Below are 20,363 nucleotides of genomic sequence, written 5' to 3' on the forward strand. Positions count from 1 at the left end.
TATGTACATTAAGCATCTTTAAATTAACCCATTGCAAACACTATATATATTCTGAACAGTGTTTGTTGATCTTCTCAATATCCTGCACACACACTGAGAAGCTTTTATTCAAACCACTAATCTTCTATTGTTAGTAAAAAGGAGAAGTACCTTTGGGACTTCTGTGAATCATAAGGAGGCACTTGAACCTTGCAGCAAAGTATGGATTTTATGCTGGTTATTAAAAAACAAACATCATGTGCCATATCCAGCCTTCCCAAAATAAAATTCAGTGCATATGTAGTGAAATTTTTGTTCCCTTATATCAAGTAGTTTTTTTTAAGGTATATTCGGTTTTTAAACATATGGCTTACTTTCAAATCACCATGTAATAAAATTATTATTCTGAGAACCCAATACTCACCAGGTACAGCACAAACAGAACATAGAAGAACATAAAAATTACTATTCCAAGATACAGAGCCCAATGATGTGGCAGAGTACTTTGAGTGAAGTTGAAGACAAAATAAAGGTTAATAGCAACAACTACAATGGATAAAAGACTTGCAACAACCTTGTTCACCCTACAGCAAAAGAAAAAACACAAATTTTGAAACATAAAAATGAAAAAACAACCTCTTGTTAATATTCTAAAATAGTTACACTAAAACACAGCAAACTTCCCAAATTTGATACTTAAATATTTTTACACGATGCATATAAAATATACAATTAACACTTAATAATTTAATGAATGATAATTTATTTTTCTTGACTTACACAAAATTTACAGGTGATTCTAAAAGATTTTGTAATAAAAACTAATATTCAGAGTTAAAGAATTGAACAGCCAAAAATTACAAGGGACAGACAGAAAATTTTAGCTCCCTTGTTTATACTTTCAACAGCCATCACTTTTATTTTTTATTTCTGAAACTTAGTATCCCAGCAAGCAACTGTGACACAAGAACAACACAACTATGCAACTGTAGTCTGCAATTTCTCTCAGGCTTATGGTTTGAAAATAATTCAAATGTGTAACCTTTCCTAGATGCAAAAATATATCCCACTAGCCCACTATACTCTCTATAGTATGGCTGTTTAAATTAAAATCTAAACATTAATAAATTTTGACCAAGAGGTTTAAAAACATAGTTGCATCTCATCAAAACAACTTGCTAAAAGCAGCAACATGTTGATGAAGACAAAAACCAAAGCAACATGAGCATATGTTTTGTCCCTAAACAATTGATTCATCATGACTTCCTGGTAATTCTACAGTGCAATACTTCCATGGGTAGTCTTATGGATGGAAATCCTATGTTAAAGCTTTCTATAAGTAAAGTTAGTTGAACAGTGAGACTGCTAAATGACACAGAAGAGGAGGACATATCTACATGCAAGTAATAATACTTGCACAGGATTTAGGAAGTAAAAAACCCCAAAACAAAACCCAAAGCCAATCCAAAAGAATGCCCTCATCTGCAAATAAAGGCTAAGGACATAAGAAAAAACGTGAATCCTAAAAGCCATTATGATGAGCTTAGGCATATTTTCTGATGCCAATAACAAGATAATAAATAAGGATTTAAAAGGTTCTGTGGGAAGGTTGTCATGATATGTAATGCATGGATGATGGTACCCTCACAAGGAAGAAACACATACTAAATGCAGATAACTGGAGGTGAACACATGAGATGTAGTTCTAGTGCTCAAATGATGAAGCATCTCCAACTACTGGCAGGGTAGACATGCACGGAAAAAGAAAAGGTGCATGATGGTTACATAGAAATTCATAATGCAAAATGTAGAACCAAACACAACTGTATTCTTAAGACAGCTGGTATGGGTATTACCACTTTAATTAAAATAAAGTACAAAACAATGTTTTGACCTTCTCAGATCATCTTCAGGTTAACAATGAGATAGTTTGCAAATATAATTGCATATAATCTATCAGTTGCAAACTCTCTCTTTGTTAACCTGAAGATGACCTAAGAAGGTCGAAACATTGCTCTGTACTTTATTTTAATTAAAGTGCTAATACCCATACCAGCCATCTTCAGAATACATTTTTACATCAAGTGTGTTTCTTCTCATCACAAATCACCAAATATATTTGTTTTGGCAAAACAGTAACACGTTTTTGGAATGAAGTAATAAATACCATAACCAGGTAAAAATATAAAATAATTTCATTTCAATATAACTCAAGAAGTTACAAAATCACTATTGTATAATAAAAAGTAAACTTGAGAAAAATTAATACAAAAATATTAAAATAAAACACTTAAAGAGAGCACAAACTAAAAGACAGGGCATGAGTAGTGCCAAACAAAGACGTTATAGTTAAGTAGAACTGAATAGAGGATGTCGCATGCATAATGAGTGTCACACTCTTATTGCTGGAGGGTTGACACATGATGGTTTATACGAAAAAGAAATTGGAAGTGGTCATTACCAACGAAGGAAAGATAAAAGGCTTGTAGCATGTATAATTTTTTTTTTACATATAGAGGGCAGTGTTAAACAAAAATAACTATTTATGTGAATGGAGGTAATGTACTGTATCAGAAGTATTTTCAAGGACAGTAAAAGACTTGAAGTATTGTTCTTATAAGATGCAGCTAACCCTTACTCATCAAAAATAACAACTGCTTTATAGATTATTTGTTTTTAACTACATTATTATAATGGCAAAATATAAGAGAAAAAAAAGTGTTTGTACATACAATCCATTACAAAAATCTCCCATAATGGCAACAGATGAAGAAAATGTCAATGTTGGAAGAAGTGCAAATGGAAGTTGCAGACTCATGAGAGCATTCAGTAGATCATTCATGCCAGTCAAATCATCAATGTTACTAAAGATAGCAACAAACAGTGTGGGAAATATGGCTATTGTTCGAGTTAGTAGAACTCGCTTCCAGCGGGTCCAGTGAAGATCAAGAAAACCCTGTAGTTATAAAAGATTCTTTCAAAAGCATAACTAGGTATAGAATGTTTAACTATGCTTGTTTGTACTGATGGGGATAACTATTTAACCTGATGTTATTGACACTGTGTGAAAATACAATTCTATGATCTTACAAGAACCACATGTGAACACTAACAAAGATAATATGAAAAACTTTGTTACATAATTTTATTCTCTTTTTGCTACAAAACACAAGATTTTTGGAGACACAGTCCCATAATTACAAACATTTTATTCACCTACAGAGATGTTTGCTTTCATGAAATTAAGCCTCTTCATTATAAATACAGAGTACAAAGTCTTACCAAAAAGCTGTACCTATTTAAACTAAGAATGACAAATACATCTTTATATGAAGTTATACAAAACTTCAGTCATGTATTACAACAAAAATTTCATTGATAAGCATAACCTCAGGTACCATACAAAATGCACTATGTTCTTTCTTCTAGCAAAGAGTAAAACATCACTTGTTTATGCTATTTTCCATTTAAAAACAAAATTTATGCTAGATCTTGTAAAAGCAAAATAACTTTTATGTAAAAAATTTTAAGATCCACATTATGATAAGAGAAAATACATAGGGTCAAAAAGTTCAGCAAATAAAATGTTAAAAGTTATTACACCATAGAGCTTTTGACAGGTGAATCTTTCTGTTAAAAATAGTAGGACTTTTTAAAGGAACTTTTATATAATGGCACATCCAGTAACAATTGTTTTTAGAACAATTATAGAAAACAAACTATTAACATTTACTTACAAAAAAACACCAAAAAACTGAGTAATTTCTCTTCCCTATACACTTTAGGCCAGTCTATAGTCAAATTGAATGTTTTACTCCTAGTTTTTGTCAGCAGAGGTAATGTTTGGAAGGCAACTATTAGTAATATTTTTATGCTGAAACCACTTTCCCTAAAATCAGTGGTATATTAATTTTAAAGTAAATAACATTTCTTATACTTACTTCCATGACAAACTGGCCAGCATATGTACCAGTCATAGTTGAACTCTGTCCAGCTGCTAAAATACCAACTGCCCAAATGTACATAGCTGCAACCCCAAATTGACAACCTAAAAACACACCCTAAAGAACACATGAAACTTACTGCATCATGACACATGTACAGATTAAAGTTATGTAAAATACTATTCAAACCACTAAAATTACAATTTTCATTGTTGTTTTTATATAAGCATACTAGAGCATCAACATTTTAAAAATTAAAAAAAGTTACATTTCCTCACAAATTTCAAATTAATTAAAATGATATACAAGGAATATTTAGCTTTAGCCATTTTGAGTTTTAACAAGTGTAAGAATTGTTTATTTCTTATGTACACTTTTTCTGTTTCTTTTAACAATGAAGTACATCATTCTTTTTATGAAATTAACTCTTTCTTAGCAATAACAATCCAGTTTTCAACAGAAACTATAACCATGTTCATTTTAATGGAAGTTACTGCTTTACATTTTGACTGATTAGTTAATATTTTTTGAAGCTAAATAATGATACCAACAACTGTTTAAAACTAAAAATTAAGAGAATTAAAACAGAGTAGTACAAAAATTGTCTACATATTATTATAAGTTCATATTTTTACTTTTTCATGTAAAATTTTAAGTCAGAAAATTAAATAAATGAAGAAGACTAAGATTAAAAAATGTCTATGAAAAAAGCAGACATTAGCTTTTATAAAAACTTACTCCTTTATAGATGTCAGCTTCAACCATTTCTGTATTATTCTGGAATGTAAAAAAAAAATATATATGTTTTTATTTGCATCATCTTTTCTGAATTTTACTTTAAAACTTTTTATACAACAAAAATAGATGTAAAATGTTTAACTACAAAAATAAAAATTAAGGGTTTTTATAAAATGAAATGTAATTTACGTCAGTACTTCATCATGTTCCAAAAATATTTATTTCTACCACATACAGTCTTTAGAATGTTTCATCTCACTATAATGGACGTGGATTTTTGTCAGTATTTATGTATGTAACCACAATTTCTGCACCATCTACTGAATGGTACCACAAATAAAAATCCATAAAAATGTTCACACTTTGGGTATTCAAGATTCAGAAAATTAGACAAATAACTGTAGTATGTACAACAACCATTTCTTTATAATAACTATCATAATGGAAGCAAAAATAAATTTGTATATATTCTCATCAAGTATTTATCTTAACAGTTGAATTTGTGTATTTACCTGTCATTTAATAAAACTATTTTATAAATATACACAACTTTGAGAAGTGAGCAACAATTTTTGTTACTATACATTTAATATTTTTATATATATGTAAAGCATGCTATTGTGATGTATTGTGATACATTCTGTGATAATTTCACTTTAAAAATCATCACTATTGCTGTTCAATATCACAGTTATATTCAGAGCTATAAATAATTATAATTTTTGTCAAAGTCTATATGTACTGGTTCAATTACTTTAAAATACAATTGGCACAATTAATTATTCTTCTCTACCCTGTTATTTGAATATAATCTGTGATAATTTCATTTTAAAAATAATCACTATATGCTCTTTAAAGTTACACTCACAATCATGCAGTCTAGAACTACCTTTGAAACTACATTTTTGAAATAAATTTACAGCCTTACAGAGGTCTATAACATTCCATACACTACTAGATATTATGACATAATAATACTCAATTAACATGATGCAATAATACAATAACTCACCAGTTCATAAGTACTAAACTACACAATGTATGATTCACAAATAGTTATGTAAACAAACTTGCAATACCTTATCACTTGGTAAAATAACTACATTTAACACTCACATTACATAAACTATCTATATTATAACATTTGCATTAAACTTAAAATGAAAGTCATGCAGGTATAACACATTATAAGCCATCCACTTTTACATTTAAAAACAAAATTATTTCAAACTATTTGACTAAAAAACAAAATTATTTCAAACTATTTGACTACTTTCATCCAAACTTATGTCAAATGTACTATATAAATAACTATTTATATCATCATAAAAGCAAAACTGAAATAATCAAGCATAGTGAAAGTGTAATAACATGTATTAATAATAAAGATTAACATATATAAAGTAATAGAGAGTCTACTTAATACAGTATTTAGTCATTGGTATTCCAATGAAGAGCTCCATGGCAACTACTATCTACAACTGGGTAATAACCTACCATACTGACAAAGAGTAGTTGACTAACAAAAGACAGTATTATTTTTTCGTACAAGACAGAATGCAATAATGTCAATAAAAATAATAATGATGCTATAATTGTCTAGATCAAACATTAATGTGACTATGACAACAGAGAGTAATGACATTAATAGAACAAGAACTGTCAACTGAAATAAACACAGCAACAACTGAATAATAGTAATGCAGTGTGAATAACGTAAGGCAGTATGAAAACTTGAAACAATAACACAGGGGAACACTTTTTCAGTAACTTTGAGTTACATTGGATATTTTAACTGATTCTGAAGGAGTTTTAGGCGCTGATTTCAAATCTGAAATTAGTTTTTCTCTACAAGCTCTAGTTTGTATGCAATTTGAGGTTAATGAAATTGTACAAATGTGAACTTGCGTAAACCATGTATAAGCATTTTCACGTCCATATATATAGATAGCTCTAATATTTTGATCATTCTTCTTTTGTTTTCAAACATGGCTTCCAAAAATAGATATCATTGCAGAAACAAGCCTGATGCCTTCTGCTACATATGTGGATGCTACACACTCAATCGTCAGAGACGTAACATATCCTCGTTCGTCAAGCGTGCCTACAAGGCATATTTTGAAGTTCAAATTGCATAAAATCTGTAGCTTGCAGACAAAAACCGACTTCAGATTTGAAATCAACACACTCAAATTGACTATAGAAAGGTCTTTTTTTGAATGCAACAAAATGAGTGTTCCCCAGTGTAATTTAATACAAACTTAAACATATTTTATCACAGATACACTAAAATAATAAACCAAAAATCAACTTACGGAAAAATCATTTGCATGAAGTTGGTTATTGGCAAGACAGAGTTTATGCTGAATAAAAAACAAAGTCACATTTATTTCATGATATGCTACTCTTCAGATGATGAGAAATTTCAAACCTTTTATTTATCTTTTATGAATGGACATTTTCAAATGTTATACGTATATACTAAGCAACACTAACTGAAACTTTTTTTTTTCTGATCAATTTGCATACAAATCAACAGGGTAAAAATTCTTTCTTTTTTTATGTCTACCAATAGTATACACAAACTTCTGAACACATATACTCATGCAATTATTTTAGCCTCTAAAACTTAAAACACCATTTCATTTGGAAGATATATCTCACTGGCTGTTGTTCTCACATATTTAAAAATACAATCTCACTTTCTTTAAATTTTACACTAACAGAAACTATTATAATAGTACAAAACAAATTTCATCTTTTTAGTCAATAAATACTATTAATAACAAATCTCATCTCTAAATACTATTTTTGCTGTGACTTTTCTTTTCAAAAATCTTTTTTTTGGTACCCAAATTTATTATATCAAGTTAACAGTTTTTCAAATTAACTTTCCAGGAGAAAACCCTATAACAGCATATTACACTGCCAAAGTTGTTGCACTCACTTCACCCCACTGGCAAGTGGCTCAGTATACACACTTCTTGAAGTAGTGGGACTCTAAACTTATAATTCTACTGTATAACAATAAAAAATTGCATTTATTTATAATGTGTTTGTTTGTTTTTCAACACCTTTATAGTATTTGAAAAAATATTGAAATGGCATATAAAAAATTATAAAATATAAACATAACAGCAGTTAATATGAAAGTAAGCTGAACCATAGTACAGACATACACTGCTGGCCAAAATCTTAAAACCAATCACCATTAGAAAAAATATGTATTTTGCATTGTTAGACTCAACCACTTATTTGAGTAAAGCTTTGAAAGACAAAAATAAGAAAAGGGAAAATAAAAATAAAAAAAATTTTCAGCATTTAATGGGGAAAATGTGAATGCTATGAAATTAGCCTAAATACTAGCTGGTCAAAAGTTTAAGACCATGCTCAAATGAAGCGTTAATCAGCAAACACATAACAAAATTTAGTCATTTGTGTTCAAGCATTAGCATTGTCAACATCTCCCACTGACATCTATTGTATTACACTGGGTAAAAACATGGCAAAGGCTAAAAGGTTGACAGAGTTCGAACGTGGCAGAATTGTCGAGCTGCAAAAGCAAGGTTTCTCTCAACGTGCCATCGCTGGTGAGATTAGCCATAGTAAAACTGCTGTTGCAAATTTCTTAAAAGACCCTGAGGGATACGGAACGAGGATTTCAAGTGGTCGGCCCAAGAAAATGTCTCCGGCATTGAGCAGGAGGATTCGACAGGTTGTCCAGCAAGACACCAGCCGATCCTCGAACCAGATTAAGGCCTTTACGGATGCAGAATGCAGCTTAAGAACACTAAGATGGCATCTATGAGAGAAAGGCTTTAAAAACCATAAACTTTTTCAAAGGCCACACCACGAAACAGCTTGCTTAAACTTTGCTGAGAAGCACCAAACATGGGATGTAGAAAAGTGGAAGAAGGTTTTGTTCTCTGATGAGAAAAAATTTAACCTGGATGGTCCAGATGGCTTCAACATTACTGGCACAATAAGGATATCCCACCAGAGACATTTTCTACACGACATAGTGGAGGAGGTTCCATCATGATCTGGGGTGCTTTCTCCTTCCATGGAACAATGGAGCTTCAGGTTATACAGGGGCATCAAACAGCAGCTGGGTATGTTGGAGAGAGCATCCTTATTGACTGAATGCCCTTGCTTGTGTGGAAATGAATGGATCTTTCAGCAGGACAACACTGCAATCTACAATGCTCGCAAGACAAAGGACTTTTCCATGGCAAATAACGTGATTCTTTTGAACCATCCAGCAGTGTTCGCCCAAACTGAATCCCATTGAAAATGTTTGGGGGTTGATGTCAAGGGAAGTCTATAGAAATGGATGTCAGTTCCAAACAGTGCATGGTCTTTCTGAAGCCATCTTCACCTCTTGGAATAACATTCCAGCCAGCCTTCTGCAAACGCTTATATTGACCATGCCAAAGCGAATGTTTGATGTTATTCACAATGACAGCCATGCAACTCACTACTGAGACCTCTTGTTCAGCATTTCCTACCCTGTTTGGGACTTCTTTTTGGTATTGTCTTTAACTTTTGACCAGCTAGTATTTAGGCTAATTTCATAGTGTTTGAAATTTTCCTATTAAATGCTAAAAAAGTATTTTATTTTTATTTCTCTTTTCTTATTTTCATCTTTCAAAGCTCTACTCAAAGAAAAATATGCATCTTGCATTGTTAGACTCAGCCACTTAATTATGTTCATTGGTCTTAAGATTTTGGCCAGCAGTGTAGATACAATGCTATGATCTAAATTCTATAAGGTTTTATAGGGTTTTAGTTGCTAATTGTAACTGGGCAATCTTGACCCTTTTAAATCTACACATCTGGCTGTACTTTTGACCAACTGGAATTCACCTGACCTTTTGTTTTCAATCAAATTTTTGCTATTTAAGATCAAATTCTTGACCATTCTGGCCTTGTTTTTCAGCAGCCAAATGTCAGCAATTTTATCTTGTTACCATCTTCCCAAACATCTTTCTGAACTGTATAATGGTCTGTCAATTTGATGAAAACTAGTACACCCATAACTTCGACATCAGGAAAGTGGCTACTGACTTTTGGAGGAACCAGTTGATGTTTACCATTGCTGAGCCTTTGGATGCAAATGTGTTGCTTTATAATATACCAAACATGAGGAAAAAAGCTTACTATATCTGTTGTTCAGTTGGACCTAAAACTTCCTGGCCTGAGCAGTCCCCATAAAATATACTAGCCACAGCCTCATTGACACACATAAAGGAACTGGATATCCACGTGCTACAATTGCAAATATCACTACCTCTAGAAGTTCCATCTAGGTAGAAATGGAATCAGCTCATAAATGTATTCATAAAAATATTCAATGTATTGTCAGAGGGTGTAACGTGACCAAATGTGATGTAGACAGATGTGTTCAGACCTCTAACAAGCACACTATATACCAAAACCTGATAAAATTTTTTCAGAGCTTGGATCCTATCAAGAGTTGATCAAATATTGGTAAGGTTAGAGCAACATTGGTTAGGTTCCCTAATAATGCCTTCAACGTTTGCATGCAAGACTGCCAAGATTGAAGATGACACCATTTTCACCACTATCACCACCACTACCACAGTGATGGAGATGAACCAGTTGGTTTGTGAATTAATTCCTCCACTGCTACCAAAAATCTACACTGAGAATTAAAGGACACCGACTCTGTCAACTCCAAGGAGACATGATGACAAGCCCTTTCCTTTATGCCATTACAACGACCACCACCAGTGGTCAAATGGCCCCATGAAAAGTCCAGAGATAGCTAAAAGTGGATCTTCCAATACAACAACCTACACAAAAACAAATGTCAAATTTCTCTATATAGCCTGGCTGATGGAACAAGTAGTACTATTAGTACAAAAAGTAGGATTAAGTTTCTTTGACAGTGGGATGCATATAAAAAGAATACCCAGGTAAAAACTATATTCCTTGTTTTTCATTTGTATTCTTTATTTATTATTATAAGTAACTAAAATGTAGAAATTAGAAACCTGATAAGTTAGATAAGTTTGGGTTATATAAGGTAACCATAAAAATATAATAAAAAAAATTCCTTATGAGATATGCTCCTTAGTCGATCACACTTTATGTATTTCAGTACATTAACAATTGTTGAGTAATTTACAACTTCAATAGCAGAATTATTAGTCAGACATGATTCAAAGGGCAATTATGCAACAAAATTAGGTATAAATAGATGTCTCCTATTATGAGCCCTGTGTTACTTATTTGTAGTTATTATATAAAGAAAAAAAGGGTAATTTAGATATATTTTATAATTTTTTATGGTGGTTATGAGGTCAGTCAAATCAACCAATCCCATATACAGATGTATTAGAGAAAATAGCAGATAAAATACAAAGTTTTATGAAGGAAGAAAATTTTTGATATTTATTTAGGAGGTTTCAGAACATTTTCAAAGATAAAAGTATTTTTAATCTTAACATGAAAATTACTCCACATTCAAAGCAATAAACACTAACTAAAAATTCTGATCTTTTGTCTACAATAAGTTGTAATATTTACTAAAAGCTAAGCAATATTCATTAAGTCCTTTCAGGGTTATAATATATATATCTCCATAGTTACAAGGTCTTGCAAAATACATAAGCCTATTGCAAAGGGTTGATAACTAATTAAACAAGTGATATACACTTTCAAAACTTGATAGTGCAGCTCTACCTTACAATTATAAATATACTTCACATATATGTAAAAATGTGCAAATATTTGGATTAACCCACACAAATACAATTGTTTTAAATTTGCAGGCAATATTTACATGTCAGTTAGTATGCAAAACATCCTAATTTTCAACAGACATATCAAAATATACATAAACTCTTTTTATTGCAATAATTAATGGTACTTTTACTTTATATGATTCTAAGTTGTAAACACAGACAAAGGTCACTAATTTAATAGACTACCTCTTAATTATGTACAAATCAGACTCAAATAGTTTTGAATATACATTTCCAGGAAAATTAATAGCATTTTTCTGGCATTAGCATCTTCTTGTGAGGAATTAGGGAAATATTTTACTTCATTATTAAAAAAAGGAATTGTTAACTCTCTCACCCCACGTATCGTTTACTACACATGATGCAACGTTTTAGTGCTTTACATTAAAAGTTTTATTAAACTACTATTTTGTTTATGTTATACCAATTAGTAAAGCATAAAATCTTGATTAATAATCCACATTTTAGTAGTGTACAAGTTCCTAGTCCTACAAGGCAAGATTTAAAAAAAACTCTAAATTTCCCCAAGGGGTACACATGATATATTTGCTCCAGGGATTTTGTCTTCTCTATTTTACCCATCCATCCCTTGAGAAAGTAAAAATTAAACAAAAATTACTCACTATAAAATTGTCACTGCTCAGACAAACCACAATTTTTGTTTGGTTATAGAGCTATCAAATAGAAAATCAGGCTCTGTCCTGCCACACTCACCTGTCACATCCTTTTATTCAAGATTTGTTAATAGTTCTATTTTATGTTTAATTAAATATTACATATAAGTGACAGAAAGTTAAGGTTTTCATCCATCAAATGGCACATTGTATAATGCTGTATTCTGAACAGATAATGCTCCGATTCACTCAGAGTACAAGCACAATTTTTGTGACCTTTATGACTGACTTGGATAAATTTGTAATGGCACTTATCACATAGTTAGAAAGAGAAAACAATTTTATGAGTTAAAGGAACTTGTCTACTTTTTGCATGTTATTAGTCTAGGTTCTTTGGATCATTATTTTATTCAATAAAAAATATTTAGTCTATTACTAGTATTAGTATAAAATGGTAGGCTTCTGTGTCCTTACCAATCGATAGCCATAGAAAAGAAGATTGCATAAGTATTTTATTTATAATTTTTCATATTTATTCTTTATTTATTGTTATTGTTATAGAAATAACTAATATGTAAAAACAGCAATCTTTTTAGGTTAGTTAAGATCAGATTAATAATATAATAAAAGTGTTTCATGAGGCAATGCAGACAAGCAATACATACAATTTTATTTGATAGTGTAATGTGAGATGCATGTGCCTTGAGTGATTACAACTTATAATGATGCAGACAGTAGTTAGGCATGGTTCAATAGACAACAATATGGGCAATAAAACAATAAAAGTTTATTACCAACAGATGTATCCTGTTACAAGCTTAAAGCTACAATGTAGTTTCATGTTACAGCTTGAATTCATTCTAGAATTGTTATCTTCCTATAATCTCTCAGTATTGTTAAAATTGAGATTAAATATCTATATATCCATAAATGTTACACAAATACACAGGCTTTTATAGGGTCTGCTAACTTTTTCACATGACTGTATTCACTATAATGAAAATTAGAAATATTAAATCTATTAAAGACTTTAAAAACAAGTACAAAAAGGTAATGTGGTTAGTGCAATTGACTGATCCCATGCTGAAAGAATCAACCTACTCAGAACAGTGTCTGCTACATAAATATTTAAGCAATACACAAATTTAAGCAATTTAGGTATATGTTTAGGTATAAATGTAGGTATATACAAGTATTGTAACTAGCAGCACATATGCTATATGAAGGAAACATCTGCTTGAATACAATGCTGAGATTTTCTTGAAGAGTAGAATTTTCATATGCATTTGTATATAAATTTAAGACAGAGGGTTGTTATTGTTGGTTTGGTGTTTTATGGAGCAAAGCAACTTAGCCATCTGTGCCAAACATCCGATAAAAGATTAAAATTAAAGTAAACTTATTAAAATTCATAAAAGAAAATTAAAGTAAAACAAGGTAAATTTTAATTTTTGAATTAAAAACATAAATAGCATTAAGTCCAATTTTTGTATCTAGTCTCCAGCAGTAAGAGAAAAACTACAGTAATACAAATTGTAAAGGGCATTCTGTAGCATAATTGTAATTATCATCACTTGCCAGGAAGACTAACAGGTAAGTTCAATAACCACCATCAGTCACCTGAAGTTAACCTTTTCAGTCCTGGTTCCAAGTTATTTGATGTTATGGCCATTTTCAAAAAGTAAAGTAATAAAAGTTTTAAAAGACTTATAGCAAAATTTTAATTATAACTTGCCAGGATGACTAACGGGTAGTTCAAACAGCAGCATTAGTCACTTCAAGTTGGCCTTTCCAGTCTTGGTTTTGAGTTATTTGACATTATGGTCATTTTCAGGAATTAAAGTAATACAAGTTTTAAAAAACATGTAGCAAAACTTTGATTATTATAACTCGCCAGGATGACTAACGAGTAGTTCAAGCAGCAGCATTAGTCACCTGAAGTTGGCCTTTCCAGTCCTGTTTTCGAGTTAGCTGACATTACGAATTGAAGTAGATGTAGTTTGATTCTTAAAAGGGAATCACATTAAAAAAGGTCTAATATATAAATTAAAAAACTCATATAGCATTAAAAAGATTAATGACCTTTAAAAAACTAAAAACATTTCTAATGTGGACAGTGTCACCATCGCCAATAACACTGTATAATGTTACAGATAAACCTTGGGACAGAACATGTTTAAAACAGTGCCATCCTTGAGAGTCGTAACGACAGCAAGACAGTAAAATGTGGCTTAATGTGACCTGAGTATTACACAGACAAATCATTGGTGCATCAGTCCCAGATAAAAGAAACTGATGAATTAAAACAATTGTGACCAATGCTTAGTCTAGTTAGAACAACTTCCTCCTTCCAATCTTTATGGAAGCAAGACAGCAAAAGTCCAATATAGGGTTTCATTTGGAAAAGCTTGTTTTCACATTGTTCACTCCAAGTTGACTGCCAATTGGCATGGAGCCAAGCCTTGAATACAGGACCATAGTCCATGTATGGGACAGGCACAACAGTTATAGTACTAGAGCAGACAGATTTAACTGCAGTGTGAGCGAGTTCATTCCTGTGAATACCAACGTGGCCTGGTATGCAGAAAAACTGATAGAAGTAGATGTTAAAGTAGTGCAGTTTGAGTACTGCTTAGCTTCTATGTGATCCAGGGCAAGAGAAATGGCATACAGATCAGCAGTGAACACAGACGCTGTAAAAGGGATTCTGCATGCAACCACCAAACCACAACAAACCATGGCAGAGCCCACACAGTCACATGATTTTGAACCATCTATATAAATAGATATGGAAGGATAGTTCAAGCAATGTTCAGCAAATAATAGATAATATTTCCAATGGAGAGTGTTTGCTTTTCTCAGATGACATAAAGATAGGTCAATTTATGGACTGAAATAAGCCATGGTGGGATGGGCTGACCAGTGCATACAACGTTAACCAAGGATACACCAACTTCATCCAACTGTACCTGGGTATGAAGGCCAAAAGAAGCAATGGCAGATTGCCTGTTCTGAATGATCATGGCCCACCAAGAAAGGAAAACATAACCCCAGGTGGAATGCTTTGGTAAGGAATGAAGTTTCGAAGCATATAGTAGAGACAGTTGCAAACAACGGAGGTACAAAGAAGGTTCATGAGACTCTATGTATAAGCTCTGAACTGGGGAACTCATGGAAAGCCCCAGTGCAGATCCGAAGTCCCTGATGACAAACAGGGTCCAGCATCTTTAAGGCCGAGGTCCTGGCAGAGCCAAAGACTAGTGATCCATAGTCTAGTTTCGATTCAAATAAGAGCATAATATATCTTTAATGCAGAACATCGATCTGCTCTCCAAGTGGTGGAAGAGAGGACATGGCGGATGTTCAGTGCTCTTGTACATTTGACCTATAGCTGCTTGATGTGTGGTATAAAGGTCAGCTTAGGTCAAAGATAAGCTCCAAGAACTTTGTCTCAGGGACCACAGGTAGTACAACTTCACCGATACAGAGTTCAGAATCAAGGTGAATACCTTGTTGGCAGCAAAAGTACATGCAAACAGTTTTAGAAACAGAGAAGTTAAAGCCATTTGTTGTGGTCCACTTCAATAAACGATTGAAGGCAGTCTGTAGCTGCTGCTTAATATAACTCATGCTCGACGACTGACATGAGATGTGAAAGTCGTCTACATAGAGACCATTTGCAACAGTAAGAGGGAGTTGTTCAGTGATGGCATTAACATGTTGACTGCCAAGTATTTCAGCTGCTACAATACAACTCTAATGCTTCTTCATTTTGTAACTCTTTTCTTGACGCCATTTTGGATCAAAAGTGAAACAATTTGTAAGTAAGGCAAATGCATGTATGGTGCTGACATCTAGCGTGGAAGTTAGGTATTATTGAGAATGAATTAACTCGTTCGTGGCACTGTGTTACCAATCGGCTTGGATGAGTTATGTTGTCTACGGCACTGAACAGGTTAATCTTTATACTGTAAAATGTGACACTCAAAACTCAGCCCTGATGGACTCCAAGTTCCTGCAGAAAATAATGGAAAAGTGCTGAACCCACATGAACTTGGGCTTGCCTGCCCATTAAAAGATTTTTAATAAAAATGGGCAAATGGCCACATAACCCATATAAATAAAGGTCTCGCAAAATGCCATACCTCTATGCTGTATCATAAGCTTTCTAAATGTCAAAGAATATTGATACAAGATGTTGTCATTTGAAAAAGGCTTCTCTTATTGACATTTCAAGTCAAATCAGGTGGTCCATGGTGGAGTGCTGTCGTTGGAATCCACACTGGGTGGGCGAGAGGAGGTTGTTTGATTCGAGGAGGCAAACAAGACAAGCATTAACCATGCTCTCTTAGGTCTTACACAGACAGCTCTTCAAAGCAACTGGAAGGTAGTTTGAAAGAATCTTGGGACCCTTCCCAGGTTTAGAGAAAAGTAGAACAATAGCCAGGCATCAGGAAAAACATTCCCCTGCCAGATCTGGTTATAAACAATCAGAAGAATAGGAAGAGAAGCAGGAGATAGATGGTGCAGCATTTCGTACTGTACATCACCATGTCTGACCAAAGTTGTGCCAGACCGATGAAGGGCCAGTTTGAGTTTTACCAGTGTAAAGGGACGATAATAGTCATGGAGACAATCAGCTCAAAAGGAAAGAGGTGATCACTCTGCCCGGATCTTGATGGCTAAAAAGGTGGAGGAAGAAGCAGAAGTGCTAGATACCTGGCAAAAGCTTTCACCTAGAGTATCTGTGATGCTCCAGGTATAAGCTAATTCCTGGCCATCAGAGAGCAAGATTGAGAAGGGGACAGAATTAGATTGCCCACTCACCTTTCAAATTTTGTCCCATATAACTTTGGAGCTGGTGGTAGAAGATATGCTGGTTGTGTACTTTATCCAAGAGTCCTTCTGGCTTTGACGTCTTACCAACCAAGCACGTGCCCAGGCCTGCTGGAAAGCAATGCAGTCCAAGAGTGTGGGATACCTATGAAAAGTATCCCAGGCCTGTTTTTGAGCCTTCATTGCCATGTAGCAGGCTGGATTCCACCATGGACGAGTATATCATATAAAACGTGTCAAGGTTTCAGGAATACACTGAGCAGCTGCCTGTAAAATACATTCAGTTACTGCTGCCACACAGTCGTCTATTGATGGCTTACAGACAATGGCAGGGTCAAGTCCTGCAAGAGTAGTGAAAGAGAGTCAGTTTCCTTGATCCAGTTTCCACCGGGGCACACAGGTCAGGTGGTATCAATCACGGCCAGTCTCTCTCAAAATTATCACTGCCTCATGAGTTATTGTCAACCCTCCATGAAAAGTGGAATAGTAAAGGGGAGCAAACTAAGAGACCAATAGCAGTAAAGGATAGACTAAGCACATGAAAATAAGTATAAGAGAGTATCAAGGTCTGACTGATCATAGGTTTTTTCAGGCAACATGTAGAAAGAACAAACAGTGATGGTACAACCCAAGGAAACACAGATGGCTACAGCCTCCAAGGGTGTATTGAGTAGCAAAGAGAGTGGGCACATGCTGATCAACCAACAGTACCACACCTCCATACACTCATTTATCACACAGCCTGTCATTTCTGTACAAAGAAAACTACCAAAAGGTGGCTGTATCAGCAGGTTTCAGAAATATTTCCTGTAAGGAAAGACATACAGGATGGTAGGAAGCAATCAGTGCTTTGATGTCATCCAGATTAGAACATAAACCTCAACAGTTCCATTGTACCAAGGTGGCCATTTTTATTTATGTGTAGGCAAATTGGGTAGAGAGCCCTTCTGTTTATGATCACATCTTTTTTTTTTTTTTTATCGTCTTTATTTGAAGGAGGTCTGTCGACCTCCATGAATCCTGCCCGAGGTCAATTGGGTAGGTCTTTGTTGTTGGAAAAGGATTCCAGCAATTGAGGATGTGAATGAATGATCGTTTTGCATTTTTGGGTGGGAGAAGAAGACATACCCAAGGAAATGCCCATACCTGGAACCAATGGAAGTGGATCTTGGAGTTTGCTGGAATGTATGTTAAGGACAGAGATGGGTGTTAAATATGATTCATCAACTTTTTTAACCATGGATGTCAAAAGGTTTTTCATTTGGTTTGAGAACAATTCTTTTGGAGGCGCAGAGAGATCCACCTACACTCCCATTGTAGTAGTGGAATGAAGTGAAGCAGCATATGTCCCTCATAAAGTGGTGGACAGCAACTTTCAAGCCTCAGGGTAAGTAATGTTTTGAATCCTTTTCAAACACTGCACCTCTTTTTCTTCCAGCCCCTTAGAGCAAGAACAAAAGTAGGAAAGGTGAGAACCATTACAACTGACACAATGAGGGTCCGTTTCACACTCATAGGCATCATGGGCCTTGCCACCACAATGAGCACACATCAAGGAACTGCTACATGACGTCTTTGAGTGACTACACCACTAACACTGGAAACATCTGAGAGGGTTTGGAATGTATGGCCATACCTTGTAATTAATTTATATCCTGCCTTGATGGTGGCAGGTGGACGCAGTGACGTAAATGTGAGATTGAGGACATTGGTCAGCATCATAATTCCATCTTTGCAAGTGGAGATACGCCTCACTGCAGAAACTCCTTGGGTGGAGAAACTAGTGAGAATCTCTGACTTGGGGATGTTCTTCAAACCCCTCTTAACAAAAGTTTCTCTGAAAGAGAATGTAATATAAGAAAATGAGGTGCAACAGGTGGTACAGATGTTGAAGATTGATGGTCAGATTCTTCAAGATAAGGTCATTTACCTATGGACTGTTTTTTCACTATTTTATTTAAGTTTTTATTTGGAAGACCCATAATAAAAAAAAAGAATATTTCAGTGCCCACTGAACCCTTCGAGGGGATGCCATACAGTGCCAAACAAGAACATTGCACCAATGTCACGGTTTCATGAGCACTATACCCAAACACCAGCATCAGATAGAATGTCCACAACACCTGTTGAGAACATCCAACACTGGTATTTGGTTGACCCTAGCCCAAGTGGACCAGCCAACTGACCCTAGGGGGGACACCCCAAGGCTGCCTGTCTACAGGAACTCAAGGCCAAAGTAGTGTGTTAGGATTAGACTCCTCAACCACCAGGATCCTCTCCTCCCCTTCACGGGTCACCACGCATGGCAAACACGTGGGTGGATGTTTAGATCCCAGAAGAGGTAAAGTGAAAGAACAGAACCTTCCCTGGGAGGTCCCCTCACCAAGTACAGTAATCCATACTGAGGGGGAGACAGAGGGAGAACACACATAGTGGTAAAGGCATACTTGAAACTTAACAGCTGACCAAATATATTAGTCAAAAATGCATTCCAAGCTGTAATATGAAAATTATAAACCTACATCTCTTATTAGTATCAAATAGACACAATCACAGTATCCAAGAGCAACAAATTTTTATGATACCAGACACCAAACTAATCGAAATAGCCTTATAAAATGAGTAGAAAAAATTTTATCAGAAGTAGCAAATGGAATAATACATGCAAAAAAACAGGTTCATATCCATACATTTTAAGTTAATAGGCATAAAACTTTGTGCTACTGTTAACTAACGATTATTGAGAAGTAATTCCATAAAAACCAATAAGTAAATGGTTATGGTTTACTAGAAGATCACAAGCAAATTAATCAAGTTTGATGAATCATGTGCAAATTTGGATTATATGAACTTCTTGATAAGTTGTAATTATACAAATTAAACTGTATAAAACTCTGTGATTTAAATTTAAAACAGGAGTTCTCTGACCAATCCCAGAAAAACCAGAATCCATGTTACTTCAATATGGCAATTCTTTAAAGCTTAGCAGAAATCTGTCACACAAAGGCCTTGTAAGTAATTAATGGTATAACTATTTAGACTAACAGCATATCCAAGAAATGATGCACTATGTGTAAGAAAAGAACGGTTATAAGAGATAACTCGGTCTTGAATTTAGTAAAACTAACAAAAAATAATACAGTTGTAAAGAGACATACTGGAAGAAGTATTAACTGAATTGGCTAAACATAATTATGTCTGAACAAATATTGTATATTAATTTGTTTGTTGGAGCATCTGTATTGATAACTATTACAGAAGAAATGATTAATGAATAATTAGCTACATAAAATGAAGAATTTACTTACTTTGATGTATAATTATTTTGCAACAATTTTGGTACTGTTGATGTTGACTAATATTTAAACATTCTGAAATACACACTTTCCTATTCTATCATAATCACTTATGATTACATAACCTGGTAAAAAATAAATTTTTTGTAACTTGGGTGAGTCCACCCAACAAATATGTCTACCAGC

The 20,363-nt window shown here is 33.8% G+C and overlaps 1 protein-coding gene across 8 annotated transcripts in view; it reads right to left on the bottom strand.

Annotated features, from left to right (window-relative positions):
* Positions 1-20,363, bottom strand: part of Mvl (solute carrier family member malvolio) — a 75,446-nt gene that overhangs the window by 13,703 nt on the left and 41,380 nt on the right. For all 8 annotated transcript variants that reach the window (XM_076470633.1, XM_076470632.1, XM_076470630.1 and 5 more), the window contains 5 exons: positions 6,977-7,024; positions 4,662-4,700; positions 3,921-4,040; positions 2,712-2,935; positions 404-563 (listed from right to left, as the gene is read on the bottom strand). In XM_076470633.1, the coding sequence (XP_076326748.1) occupies positions 404-563; positions 2,712-2,935; positions 3,921-4,040; positions 4,662-4,700; positions 6,977-7,024 (591 nt within the window). The remainder of the gene's footprint in view (positions 1-403; positions 564-2,711; positions 2,936-3,920; positions 4,041-4,661; positions 4,701-6,976; positions 7,025-20,363) is intronic.

This window comes from Tachypleus tridentatus, chromosome 12, assembly GCF_004210375.1.
Source record: "Tachypleus tridentatus isolate NWPU-2018 chromosome 12, ASM421037v1, whole genome shotgun sequence".
Taxonomy (NCBI): Eukaryota; Metazoa; Arthropoda; class Merostomata; order Xiphosura; family Limulidae; genus Tachypleus; species Tachypleus tridentatus.